This window comes from Poecilia formosa, unplaced genomic scaffold (assembly GCF_000485575.1).
Source record: "Poecilia formosa unplaced genomic scaffold, Poecilia_formosa-5.1.2 Scaffold55, whole genome shotgun sequence".
Classification (NCBI taxonomy): domain Eukaryota; kingdom Metazoa; phylum Chordata; class Actinopteri; order Cyprinodontiformes; family Poeciliidae; genus Poecilia; species Poecilia formosa.
This window is the reverse complement of record NW_006799994.1, coordinates 2,413,724-2,428,128: the sequence shown is the minus strand read 5'-3', so window position 1 is coordinate 2,428,128 and position 14,405 is coordinate 2,413,724. Positions and strand designations below refer to the sequence as shown.

The window sequence follows — 14,405 nt, the reverse complement described above, 5'->3', positions numbered from 1 at the left end:
TGAAACTAAAACTAAATTGTGACTCAGAATCAACATGTTTGATTCTGAGATTTATTTAAATCCCGTCATCGTTGTGATGCTCAGCTATTTCATATTAATTATTATTAATGTGGCAATAAACTGTGAGCTGATTGGCTCTTGTGTGAAGTTGTTTTTATCTGACTTTCTGGCCTTCCTGCGTAACCATCCTGATGAGACGGGCCTCACCTGGGCCCTCACCGGGACCCTCGCCTGGGCCGGTGAGGGTCAGGTGAGATCCAGGTGAAGCATCTCACTTGAGCCTCTTGACAAACCTTTTAAAACTGTCAGATTAATACTAATCCTGAACAAGTTGTTGGACGTAATGAAAGTTTCAGGAGGAATAAAGACTAATTTACTTTAAATCTCTGAAAGCCCAGAATGTAGAAGAAGCGGATTAGTTACCCCGGGTGCAGGAAGCGCTCCGGCCCCCTCTGCTGGACCATCATGCCCTGGAAGTGCCCTGCAGCTCTGGGGTGTCGGTACAAGGCCATGCGCGTTTGCCCGGGGGGGTAGGGCAGCTGGGGCCGCTGTAGCGCCTCCATCAGGTGTGGGTGGGGCCTCTGGGCAGCGTAGCGGGGGTCCGGATACGGCTGGCCGGGGTACGGCGTCCCGCTGCCCGCCGCCTGGGGCATCATGTGAGGTGGGGGGGCGCCACCCTGCTGCATGCCGGGGTGCAGCGCTCGGGGGTCATACATGAACCCTGCCGGATGGGCGTGCCGCAGCGGGAGAGGCGGCGCTCCCCGGTGGCGGGCGGCGGCGTTGTGGCTGTCCAGGTCCAGGATTTCCTTCGGGCTTTCTGGCGGCTCTGAGCTCTCAGCCGTCTGGTTGCTGATTGGACCGGCCGGCGCCTCGGCGCACCCCCCCTCCTCTGAGCCGGCCGGGGACAGCAAGGCGGCGCGGCTGGAGCCCGGCGGTGACGCAGCGCTGTCCTTGAAGTGACCGTTGGACCTGGCGGCGCCCACAGGGAGGTATGCGCTGGGGGCGTCCGGCTGCTGTGGCCGATAGGGGGGCTGGTACCCCTCCCTGCTGAGCGGCGGGCCATAGTAGGCCGGCTGCTGGTACTGATGGGGAGAGAACATGTTCCTGAGGGGAGGGGGCGGTTGCTGGTAGGGGAAGGCGTTGCTGCCCCCCTGCTGGTAGGCAGGGTGGGGCGGGGCGTTTACGGACTGGCTGGGAAACGGCGCCTTGTTGTAGTGTGCATGGAGGGCGCCGCTCAGGCCGTACTGGGAGGGGGGCGGTGCCACGGGGCTGTAGCCACCTGGCCCCCTCTGGGCCGCGTTGCTCCCTCTGTTGCCCCCCATGCCGCCCCCTATGGGTGGGGTCTGGCTGCTGAACTGTTTGTAGATGCCGGGCGCGGCGGACATCAGGGCCTCCGAGTCGGGCCTGCCGACGGCCTCACAGGGCCGCTGACTGCCCGGCCCCGCCGCGCTGGGCTGGGGCGGCAGCAGCGTGGAGGGGCGGCTGGGCGGCAGGGAGCTGAGTGGGGCGCGTTGCGGGGACGGCGGGGGGGAGGCGGCGTGAGACCGGGCGGAGCCCTCTGGCAGCCCGTCCGCCCCCTGCTGGCGGGTCTGGGAACTGGCCGTCCGCTCCAACCCGGTGGGGCGGCCCGATGGACTCAGAGTGGCGGCCAGTTCCAGGCTCATGGCGTGAACGCTTCTCTGTGGCGTTGCTTCATTACAGATGTTTACGTCGTTTTTGGTGTTGGACGTTGGACCTGATGGACAGAAAATAGACGAGTCAGCAGAACATCGAGACAAACGCAGATCGACTTCAGGGCTGAAATTATTCCTCAAAGCCTCGTTAATTATCCAGATACCAATACTGTCAAACTATTCAGTGCAGTGGTCAGTGCTGAATTTTTAAAGATGAATATACTTTCAATTACACATACAAAATAAACAACAAAACAAAAAGAGCAAATAGAAATTATTATGAAGTCTGTGTAAACAAAATTATCTCTAAAAAAGGGCTAGTTGAGACCAAAACACCAGACTGACGACTTATTCAGTTTTTGGTAGAAAGAGAGAAAAGAGAAATCAGTAAATCATTAATCGTCAGAAGCTGTGAAAGTAAGCTGGTGAATATTGATGAATATAGGTGAATATTGATGAATATAGGTGAATATTGATTACTATTGAGGACAACTGATGAATACCGACTGAGCGACCTGCTGTGAGGGATAACTAAGCCAAGCAGAGGGAGTTCATTCTTTCAGCGTTGAGACGGAAAGCGTTTGGTTCCGTCAAACAGAAATGGAGGAATGAAAGGTCGTGTCTACCTCTGGGCTCCGTGTCCGGCTGGCCGTCCGTCCCTCTGTCTCCAGTCGGACCCAGCAGCTGAAGCTGTTTGGAGGGAATGCTGCCAAACCCTGATGGGGGCCCCGGCTGATGAAAGCCGCCAGCAGGGGGTCCAGAGGAGGCCGACAGCTGCTGCAGGGCCAGCATCTCTGGGCTCTCCAGCATGGAAGATGACTGAGTCCTGCCAGCCGGGTCCGACTGCAGCGCCGGGGCCCGCGAGGCCAGTGGCCCCAGGGAGCTGGACATCTGATGCGGCGCGTTGTGGGGATGCTGCGGGTAACCGGCGGCCTCCGGCCACGGCTTGTGTCCCATCGGCGGGGGCATGCCGCCGTAGCTGAAGCCGCGCTGGTTGGCGGCGTTGGGGTTCAGCCGGTCCTGGCCGTTCACGCCGGGCCAAATGCCGGAGGAGGAGCCCAGGCCGGGGGGCCTCAGGCCGGGGTAGGGGAGCTGAGCGGGACCCTCGGGGCCAGAAAACTGGCTGGCCATGGGGTGCAAGGAGCGGCCCTCGGGGCGCTGGTGGGACGGGTACATGCTGGCTTCGGGGGGAGGGCTGGGCTGGAGGGCCGTGGGGCGCGGCCCCAGGGACGGACCGTGAGTCGGACCGATGTAGGGCCGCTGCTGTGGAGGGCCCCCGTTAGGGTCCGGCCCCATTGGATACCTGGGGCCCATGTGATGTCCATCAGCCAAATGAGTCTACATAACACAAAAACAGTACTGGGTTAACTGGGCTGACTGGTTTCCATGCACAGCAGGTTTACTGGCAGAGGAACAAAGATTCCTTAAACGTGAGGATCCTACATGTCATTTTATACAGTTTTGTCTTTAAAGCTGCAGTAACTTGTATAAAGAATGTTTTCTCATGTTTGTTAAAGCTGTCACCATGTCGTGACCGTTTGTTATAAAATAATCTGTGAAAAAATCCATCTCCTCCTCCTCCTTGTTACTGCCGTCTGAAGAACGGAGGAGGGGCTTAGCGCTGTCAATCAACCTCATGTACTTGCACAATATGCTAATGGCAGAGAAACAGCTTACCGTTACAGGAAACCGTTTACACGTCGACATCAGTGGCCAAGCTAACTAGCCTAGCGTTCAAAACTTTATCTGCTGACAGGGCATAGCAAAGAGGAAGGCAGCGCCAGCTAAACCCCGCCTCCTTCCTCTAATTGGTTGATTCTGGATAGCTTTGGGAGAAGGCAGAAGAGCTTGACTTTTTTTCTCAGTGACAGTTTCATCAAATGTGTAATATATTTTTTTTAATAAAAGTTACATACTGCAGTTTTATATACAGATTACCATGAATCGAACATGTAACAAATTGATAATGAGGTGTGATTAAACCGTTTTACTTAATCGATAATAAAATAGGAGTAAAAAGGTGGTGAAAGCATGTTAAATTGAGGTGTTGTACCGAGTTACACCACAGGGTGGCGGTGCTTCCTGTGAGACGTTTGGTGCATCCAGGGCCGGATTTACAAGGATGTGGGTCCCTGGGCTGGAAACCGTTTTGGTGCCCTATCCACTAAAGAAAAATTAATTTGCTAATATAAATTTCGTTACATTTGTAACGCCATACATGACTGATAACTGATGATACCAACTGATGATGGTAAGTTCAATCATCCTTTCACCACTAAAAAATACTGTAACTCCATAATTTTTAAGTACTTCAGTACTGCTTATTTTCATAAAAATCTCAACTCACCTGATGCGACTCTTCTATAAAGCACAATGTCTCCAAAACATGCATTGGTCAATAAAATAAAATAAAACCTGCGGGGCCCTAAAAACCTGGGGCCCTGGACTACTGTCATTTACCCTGATCATTTCTTACTCTCTTTCCTAATTATTGGACAACTGCACATACATTTACTGATTTTATTTATTTATTTCTTCAAAAAATAGAGGTCAAAGCAGTTTTGCTATTAAACCATCTTTATCTTTATATGTATTCTATTTTTAATGCTTATAATAAAACATAAAAAGAAAAAGAAAAATACTCTTCTGGAAATATTTTTTAGTACATGTGTAGCACCATCTGAGCTGATGCTACAGATGGTGCAGTGGGAGCAAGCATTAGAGTCTCCGTCTTACTTTTATTTAACTTTAGGGATGGCAAAGTCCATATTTATGATTCCCATAAAGTTTTTTTATCATATAATATTTGTTATTGCATCAGCCTCTCTTTTATGGACTATGTTTTAAGAGTGTCATAAATGTTCTACTTTACCAGCATTGTGGTGTTAGCATGCTAGCTGCCCCGCTAGCTTAATGGCTAACTGTTAGTGGTGATTGTATGGGTCGGTATCTGCCACATTTATACAGAGGCATTAATGATGTTTCTCAGGCAGAAAGTTACACTTTCAGTGAGCAAAAGTCTGTTTTTTACGTTAAAGGTGCTGCATTTTAAGTAGTCATGGAAACCCAGAAGCCCCAGAAGTCATTGCGATAAACAATAATATTGTTTTGAAATGATTTTCAAGTAATATAATGGCAATAATGCAGGAGCACATTCTTACAGATCAATAAATTTAAATTCTAATAAACATTTTACACAGCAACTGGAAGACATTTTAAATATCCAAAATAAACAAAACAACAGAAAGAACAAATAAAATGAATTATGGGTCTCTGTAAGCAAAACGTGCAATCAAAAAACCAAAGCACCAGACTGAAGACTTAGCATCCAGTTTTTGGTAGAAAGAGAGAAAAGAGGAAAATCAACAGATCATGCAAAGGGAAATTATTGAGTTTGTTTTAATTTATCATGCGATTATCTACTGTTTATTGCAACAGGTTAAGTTTTAAGCAAAATAAAACAGTTTGTTCATGTCAGTGGCATTATTAGGCTGTTACCTTTGTATTCAAGCCGATGTTTGATATAAATAAAAAATATGAACTAAAGCTGTGTTGTCTGTATTGTACACAGTATTAAACATGCTTTATGCCGTACTAGGGCTAATTTCATTGCATATCCAGCCCTCTGTCAGTTTGGGGGTCCCAGGCTGAAAAAAGTCAAAGACCTCAGGAATCAAAGTTTAAGTGTAGTCTTTATTATTTTGTACCTGCATATTAAAACTGTGAGGGTAGCGGCTGAAGTTGGGGTCTCCAGGCCTCGGGATGTGGACCGGGTAGCTGAAGCGAGGATCCATGGCCATCCTTTGAGCGAACATCTGCGGACCGGGAGGACCAGCTGGAGGACGGAGCTGACAATAAGACATGGAGACGTTAGTTTGGGTTCATTTCAGGCTCAGGTGCAGGTTCAGGCAGGTGGGCACGGGTCCAGGATGTTCTGTGATCACCTGCTGTCCTGGATGGAACATGTGCTGCTGGTTTGGAGGCAGGCCATGAGCCGGGCCATGAGCCGGGCCGCTGGCCCAGTGGGGTGGGAGCTGCAGTCGGGGCATCCGGCTGTCCTCTGCCTCTGGAGGAGCGCTGCCTTTTCCCTGCGGATTCCTCTTACGCTGGACCTGCTCCGTGGCCCTGATCAAGCTCTCCGGTCCTAAATGTTTACTGGTCCGGTTTCGCTTCTTGTCCTTCCGTTCTCGGTCCTCCCGACTGATGTGGAACTCCTCGTCCGTGTCGCCGTCCTCCGACGGGAAGTGTTTCAGCAGCGCCCGGTTAAAGCAGCGCTCCAGAGATTCGGCCATGACGGTGTATTCTGCAGACAGAAACCGACCGTCAGACAACATTCCTAAAGAACACCGGACCTTCCGAAACACTGAACCTTCTGGGACGCATCAGGTTTCCTTTCATGAAAATATTCCGGAATAATTTCTAATATCTAGCAGCAATTGATTATTGAAATAAACAACTAGAGTAAGCAGAATAAAAAAAGGGAGTTTGCTGAAAGCACGGCATACTTGCAGTAAATAAGCCAAAATTGTACAAAAAATATAAACATTTTGCATTTAAGATACAAAACATTTTTTGTCTGTAAATCTACCTAGAACTCCTCTAGTGGAGTTCTGGGTGGTTCTGGTGAACCACCCGGTTTTCCATTGGTCCGTGTGTGGATCACAGTTCTACTGAGGTTCTCTGGAGAACCAGAACCTTGGATATGGGTCTGTAGCTCTTTCCAGACTGATAGATGTTTTCTTTAGAGCAGGTCATGATGTGTTGCTGTTTGAGCTCTTCAGGCCTACTTCATGCTGTCAGCCAGGTTCTGGTAGTGATCTCTGGCTCTCATCAGGTAAAATGTAGCCATAATCCTCTTGTTGGTGAGTTACTCTTTGATACGGGGTCAGGGTTTGCTTGGATGTCTAAAATCATGATGTTTTTCCTCAGGTTCTCTTTGTCTGATGTTTAAATTAGTAAAACGGGGATGAATCCTTTTACACCTTCATCATCACAGAGCGCATCGTCACTGACCAGCCGGCCTGCTGCAGTCAGCTTCTATCTGTCTAAGGGACCAGGTCAGAGGGCATGGGTTGGCCCCGTTGCCGCCCCCCCCCGCCTCAGGCCCTGCAGCATCTCTCCTCCCCCGCCGCCCCAGCTGGATGGACGGCTCCAGACAGAGCGCTTAGGGCCTGGAATGTTCCTGTGGCTCTGCAGAGCCCGGGTCCCCTTCAGCACAACTCAATCACTCCCCATTAATCACTGTCAAGGCTGCGCTGGACCCCTCCAACACGGACCCCCCCCCCCCCCTCCAACACGGACCCCCCCTCCAACACGATTTCTGTCTCTGAATTATGTTTAAACTACAGTCAGAATGATAACGCAGTTTATTGCCCTTAATTTTATTTTTTTTTACAAACAAAAAGTCCCAAGCCAGAAGCTTTGCTGTGTGTTTCTGGTAGGTCTGTATGTCTGACGCACAAGCAGCATCGGCAGCATAATTACGGAAATCAACTTGATTAATAACTGTAATGGAGTCTCACCTCTAATAACTAATACCATGCATGTTTGTGAGGCTGCTGGCTTACCGCTGTCTTCTCCATTGTATTCCACACAGTTTTCAAACATGAGCTTCACATCTGCAATAAACTCCTCCTTGGCGACGTACTCCCCGTCACCGAGCTTCTTTTCAATGGTAGACAGGTCCATGGGAGTCTGGCGGGATGAAAGGTCAAATTATTCAATTAGCCTATAAAAAACATCATTAAAGATAAATAATTAACTTTATATAAATGAATTTACCTGGATGATGTCATGGTAATTTGGGGCGTAGGAGTCGTCAACAGGCTCTAAGAAAGGCCAGGCGTCTTTGTGAGCTTTCAGGGCCTCCAGCACTGAACACAGGTGGGATCAGGTTAAACTCTTCAGCGCTGATGGGCAGCGGAGGAGCTGCATTGTCATTTTATCAACGTACCTTTGTAAAGAGCGGTGCAGTCATCGTCAATGTCGTAGCTGTAGAGGCAAAGATTGGACATGAGCAACACTGAGCACAGCGGCTTGTTAAACAACGCAGAGAAGAAGAAGAAAATGGAAAAAACATTTCTGCAAATAATCTGAAAAGTGCGGCAGAATTCAGCCTCTCTGTGTGAATATATTACAGAATCATGTTTAGCAGCGAGACGTTTACTTTTTAACCAGTTTTCTTTCAGTTTTGCTTCAAGCTGACCCAGAATGGGAACACCAGCTCAGAGAACCATCAGTTTCCAGTTTGAGATGTACTTTGACTAGGCCGTTCTAACACATGAAAATGCTTTGATCTGAACTATTTCTGCCTCAATCTAAGGTGTTAGTTTTTTCTGAGTTATCCATGTACTTAACTGAGCACCGTTACTCACGTTGCTCTCTGACCTGCATTATTTGCTGTCATTTCCACTGATAACTTTATATTTTCTCAGTTTTTTTCTCTCCATAGAAGCCGCCTCTGGTCTGGCTGTTGGCTGCGATTCATGGAAGTTGACATAATGCTGCCATCAACTAAACGACTCCCTCTCCTGCTGTTAGCTTTTACTTTCAAGTTCTGCTGGTTCAGTTATTCAGAAAAAAATTTAATTTTGAAAACCCTTCATTTTTATTCCACTATCCCATAATAATTCCCTTTGTGATGTTTTTATCAGTCAAAATCTTGATTAAACACATTGAATTTTCAGCAGCAACATGAGGAAGAGTTTGATTTGCATTCTCACAATTCTTTGCTCTTCCGTGTCCTCCTGACGGGGGAAGACGGCTCCAGGTTCAGGAGTTCGGGTGGAAGATCTTTTCCCTGGGAGAGCAGCCAGGCCTTCTCCTCACGCATCTTCCGCCTCTTCGCTCGCTCTGAGGGAAACCAACAAACACAGTTAGATCCACAGACGACTTTAAAAACCCACCGCGTAGCGGCTTTCCTCAGGCTTTGAAGTTCAAGTTTATACCGTCTTTGAGGCCGTCAGCACGGCCGATAAAACCCAGACCTGAGCTGCCAGAGAGGAGCAGAGCGAAGACGCATCAGCGCCTCCGCTTCAGCTTCCAGCATGAAAGGCCGAGCGGCCCGCCAGACCCCCTGCTGGGTGGATTAAACATGTCTGACGGAGAATATCTACAGTCCAGAGTGGAGGCCAGATCCTGAAGCCCTATGGCAAGCTGTTTTAACATAAAATCAGATTCACTTACATTCCACATTTCTGAAGTTTGTTCATGACTAGACACATTAGTTGCTTTGGTAACACTTTATTTGAAGGGGGTTGAATAAGACTGACATGACACTGTCATAAAAACCTGTCATGAATATGAATAAGCCTTCATGAATAGTTGTCATAAAGCGTCATTCGTTAAATTATGACACTTTTAATACAAAGTTGACATTATTCAAAATGTCTTTGTTATGACAACTTGACATTAACCAAGAAATCATTACTGATATAAATTTGTTATAAAAGTATTACTGATCGCACTTTAAAAATTAGGTAACTTTATGTTATTAAAGGTAAAGTTTAAACAGTAATGATTTCTTGGTTAATGTCAAGTTGTCATAAAGACATTTTGAATAATGTCAACTTTGTATTAAAAGTGTCATAATTTACCGAATGACGCTTTATGACAACAGTCATAAATATTCATGAAGGCTTATTCATGTTGATGACAGGTGTTATGACATGTTTATGACAGTGTCATGTCAGTCTTATTCAACCCCCTTCAAATAAAGTGTTACTGTTAAAATATATATATATATATATATATATATATATATATATATATATATATATATATATATAGAATCACGATCGGATTAGTAGACTAGTCATAATTTTTAATTAAAAGTATGTTAAATGTATTTTTAAATTAGAATGGTGCAAATTAAATTGTGGATATCTTGAAAGTAAATAATGACTCAGGAAAGCCAGCTTAGCGATATCCAGAACTGTAATTTTGACTCGTAATGATTCTTTTTAAGATATCTCCAAATGAATTAGAGATATCTGGAACTTTGATGGCTTTACAACATATGGCAGGTCGTTTTAACATAAAATCATTCCAGATATCTAAACATGAGTTTTGATCAGAGACTGTATTTTGACTAACTTGAATGATGATTCAAGATGTCTGCATTTACATTCTGACTAGTAAGACGAACAATTCAAGGTGACTTAAATCACTTTTTTTCTTAGTCAATATTTCTTTCAAGATGAGGTCACCAAAAATTACATTTCTAGATATCTGAATTAAGAAATTGGGCTCAAGCCCTGTGACGACGTCACTGAGTTGTCCAAACAGTTACCTGCTGTATTTTGGGTTTCCTGCACTAGAAAAGAAAAAATAAATAAAATAAATCATGCAAACTGAAATTATTGAGCTTGTTTTAATTAATGAGACTAATTGATGTATTGCTTATTGCGAGAGGCCCAGTTGCATCTATCTGAAACTCAACCTTAGATATCTGCATTGTAATTACAGATGGTCAGACAAAATCAATCTTATGCTAAAACTGCCTGCCATAGCTGCTCATCCATAGAAACATCCCTGATGTTCCTCCGCTGGAGAACAATCAGCAGTTCGTTAAGCCCCGACAGGAAACATCAGAGGCAGAGGATCCTCTGATTAAAGGCTTTTCCATCCCGTCTGTAAATCATAAAGCTTCTAGAGTCACTTCGCCTCTCAGGGAGCAAACCACAGCAAAGGAGATGTGAAAAGTCTGTTACTACAGGATCACACCTGCTGCTGGCAGGTCGCTGGTGAGACGATAAAAGTTCAACAATTCCCACCAAACCCTGTTTATCTCAGAAACTGTAGAGTCCAGCTGGGAGAAACATCTGGAGCAGAGAGCAGCTCCGCCCGCCCAGCCTCACCCTCCACAGCTTTCATCTTCTCCAGCTTCTCCCTCTGCTGCTCCTCCTGCAGGAGGCGCTCCTCTTCCCGGCGCTGCTCAGCCAGCAGAACCTGCCGGTCCAGTTCTTCGTCTTTCCGCCTCTCCTCCTCTGATCTGGCCTTCAGATTGTCCTACAGGCATAAACAGGAGAGTTTTACTCTGCGTCGTCAGGAAAACACGCCATGCGCCATGTGTGAAAGTCGCACCTCTTTCTCAGGTTTAATGTGGTTTTCAGAGAACCACTGCGAGGTCCGGACTGGCGCCGGGTCCAGTAACTTCTGCTTCTGCTCTCGCTCCTAAAGAAAAGAAAAGCACAGATTTAGTTCTGTTTCTAAAACGCAGGCAGGGAAGATTCATTTTGCGCTGACTTTAACTGCTCAGTATCACAACTCCTCCTGTTTGCTGATTGGCCAGGATGAAATTAAACCTGGAGAAATCGATCTCGATAGGAGAAACGCCAGACGGAGCACTGAAGGGAGATGAGATTCAAGTGGATTTGCGTAGGAAGATGCCAGAAAGGCTAGCATCAAGTCAAAGTAAAGTTAAAGTTGCAGGTGTTTTCCTGTTAAAGGGAGTTTTTCCTGCCCACTGTCACCTGCGCTTGGTCAGGTTGTCAACTGAACCCAAGGGTGGATGTGTGTGTGTACTTGTTTAACCAACTAACCAACCAAATTAGTAATCGATTAATTTTTAACTGGAGTACAGACTCTAAAAACAAGTCAGAGCAGTAACTAAGTCAAAACTGTACAAATATAAACGTTTCTGTTCCACCCAGAACACCTTAAGTGGAAGTTTTAGCTTAACGTGGTTCAAATTCTACAAAACTCTCGTATTAAGCACATTTTGCTTTCCAATAATTAATTGAAACATAATCCCCAGATCAGTCCCAGACTGTACTGAAGCTAAGTTGAGCAGAAAGGGTCGAGCTTTTCACCTGTTAGAAGAATCGTTTTAGCTGCACCTAACCAAGCGAAAACTAATGGATTGATATTCTAGCATTTTAAGCAATAAAATGTTTGTTTTCTTATATAAAAAAAGGAAATGAAATATTTCTTCATGTCCATTTTTGATGTCTTTCTAATGTTGTGCAAAAAGCCTTAAATTGATTAATAAAAAATGAGGGCGATCAGGCTTAGACTGTACAAACTAATGGAAGCATAGTGTGACAAGAGTGTGTGTGTGTGTGTGTGTGTGTGTGTGTGTGTGTGTGTGTGTGTGTGTGTGTGTGTGTGTGTGTGCATTCATAGCTGGAAAGTAGAGAGAAGAAGAAGGAGGTGTGTGGGAAAGAAGGAGGAGATAAATGACAACAGTGGAAAGAAGAAGAAAGGAAAAGGAAAGCCATGCTGCCCATGAGCAGAGCAGCAGCCTCTTTAATTCTGACTCATTTCAGTCAGAAACACTGATGAGTCCTCAGGATCGTCAGCTCCACCCAGACCCGTTAAACGGCTGCTGACATGTGGAGGGAGAGGCTTCAGCAACCTTAAAGGGCCAGCATCATGTTTTACAGGCACTAGTACCATTTCATAGCACAATCAAGTAACCATATTACCTTCAGGTGTTGTAATAATGCTGTATATATCAAATTTGACTTCTGATTTTGGGCCTCTCTCTCTTTTAAAACTCCTGCCCTTTCTGATTAACCATTTAACAATGTTTATACCAGTATTGCTCTGAGCCGCAGTTCCTATAACGAGCTCAGCAGTTTCAGGTGTTTGCTAATTGCTGCTGGCTAGTCTGAAGGAGTTGAGTCTGGGAGGCGTAGCTAGGTCCACCCAGGCATTTGGGAAAGCTGAATGGTTGCCATAAAGGATTTTCAAACATAAAAGAATCAAAGCAGCAATCCAGGTTTGTTTTTGATGTCGTAAAGCACAAAAAAGCAGATTTTACATGATGCTGCTCCATTAAAATTTTATTTATGTATGTGGTACTCTAATTTAGAGATCAACACTGAAAAACTACAAACATAGAAATGCATTTTTCTGAAGTGAATTCAAACTAATTTAGGTTTGAAAGAGATGGACATCTGAACAGATCTGCTTCTTGCTGACTTTGGGTAAATTGTTCAGATAAGGTTCTGCAGAGATTCTTCTCAGTTATCAGCCTCTGAAGCTAAATAACGATCAGATGAGTTTCTGTCAGAGGAACCTGCAGTAAGGGAACTGTGAGTGTTGCCGACATGTTTCCAGCTCTGACCTTGTGCTCGATCATGGTGCTGATCTCAGGCAGGAAGTTCTGGCTGATGACGCGGTAAAGATGGCGGTCCTGTGGGGACGTTCTGTCCTTGATGCTCTCCGCCAGGCTGATCCACTGCTCCTCCGTGTCACACACCAGAGACCAGGCGCCTCGCTGACGGCCTGCCGGAGGCACAGCGGGGGGTTTGATTCAAAGGTAGACATGATGATGGCAAACAGACAGGTGACCTGATCTCACCTGTGCTTGGAGGAAAGTCATCCAGCCCATTGTCTGACTTCACATCTGTCCCCTCACTTTCATCTTCACTGAGCAAAACAAATGGAAGGAGATAAATAAACCAATAATCTGCTGGAACGGCGATCTACAACACACCTGGATCAAAAAGCTGAGTCAGCAAATTCTGCTAAGGCCTGGTGATTACAGCTGCACAGGTTATGACAGTATTTGTTTTCTCCCAGTGCTAACTAGAAACAACCAATTGGAGCCAGGAGGTGGATCTTAGCGCTGTCCATCATGCACATGCAGCTGCTGCTACCCTCCCACCTCTCAGTCCTGTCCTTGCTCTCTGCAGCGCTACAGCATTTCTTTAGATGGCAATACTAGCTCAGGAAGGAGATCAATGATTTCACAGATTATCAGTCTCAAACTGTCATAACCTGGTGATAGGTTTAGGAAATATGTTAAAAAACAACATATTTTTCATAAAATTAACAGAATGCAGCTTTAACTATTCATTTGATTTGTTTTCAATTAGTTTTTATGATTATGTCTAAAACTTGCAAGAAAATCATTAAAAAACATGAAAGTTTAACCATGTAAACTTGTTTTTAGGACAACTTCAGAGATGAAAATATGTTTTCACTGCTTTTTGTTTAGTTTTATGAAATGTTGACTAAATATAAGACTGATTTATTGTTCACTAGGTCCACATTTCTGGATTAAAACCCTTTGTTGCTCTGATGTAATGTTGAAATTTGGTGAAACTGAATTCTGGGTCAGTGATGGACTGGTGACCTGACCAGGTGACTCAGTCTCTCACCGAAACATTGGCTGGAGAGGCAGCAGATCCTCCCGACCCCGCGAGGGACAAGGGTGTGTGTGTGTGTGTGTGTGTGTGTGTGGGATGGATGGATGGATGGATGGATGGATGGATGGATGGATGGATGGGTGAATGAATGGATGGATGGTTGGGTGGATGGATGGGTGGATGGACGGATGGATGGATGGACGGATGGTTGGGTGGATGGATGGGTGGATGGACGGATGGATGGATGGATGGATGGTTGGGTGGATGGATGGGTGGATGGACGGATGGATGGATGGACGGATGGTTGGGTGGATGGATGGGTGGATGGATGGATGTATGGATGGGTGGGTGAATGAATGGATGGATGGGTGGACGGATGGACGGATGGATGGGTGGACGGATGGACAGATGGTTGGGTGGATGGATGGGTGGATGGACGGATGGATTGTTGGGTGGGTGGACGGATGGATGGATGGATGGATGGATGGATGGATGGATGGATTGTTGGGTGGGTGGACGGATGGATGGATGGATGGATTGTTGGGTGGGTGGACGGATGGATGGATGGATGGATGGATGGATTGTTGGGTGGGTGGATTGTTGGGTGGGTGGATGGATGGATGGATGGATGGAC

At 46.1% G+C, this 14,405-nt stretch overlaps 1 protein-coding gene across 3 annotated transcripts in view; it reads right to left on the bottom strand.

Annotated features, from left to right (window-relative positions):
* The window catches only part of cecr2 (CECR2 histone acetyl-lysine reader), a 45,614-nt gene that overhangs the window by 2,452 nt on the left and 28,757 nt on the right, over window positions 1–14,405 (bottom strand). For 2 of the 3 annotated variants that reach the window (XM_016672077.1, XM_016672079.1), the window contains exons 6-17: window positions 12,987–13,049; window positions 12,745–12,913; window positions 10,758–10,847; window positions 10,532–10,682; window positions 8,396–8,525; window positions 7,627–7,664; window positions 7,455–7,546; window positions 7,241–7,367; window positions 5,618–5,976; window positions 5,381–5,521; window positions 2,300–3,011; window positions 424–1,735 (exon numbers count right to left, since the gene is read on the bottom strand). In XM_016672077.1, the coding sequence (XP_016527563.1) occupies window positions 424–1,735; window positions 2,300–3,011; window positions 5,381–5,521; window positions 5,618–5,976; window positions 7,241–7,367; window positions 7,455–7,546; window positions 7,627–7,664; window positions 8,396–8,525; window positions 10,532–10,682; window positions 10,758–10,847; window positions 12,745–12,913; window positions 12,987–13,049 (3,384 nt within the window). Of the gene's footprint in view, window positions 1–423; window positions 1,736–2,299; window positions 3,012–5,380; window positions 5,522–5,617; window positions 5,977–7,240; window positions 7,368–7,454; window positions 7,547–7,626; window positions 7,665–8,395; window positions 8,526–10,531; window positions 10,683–10,757; window positions 10,848–12,744; window positions 12,914–12,981; window positions 13,050–14,405 lie in introns of all 3 variants that reach the window. The other variant, XM_007553254.2, reaches the window with a different exon arrangement.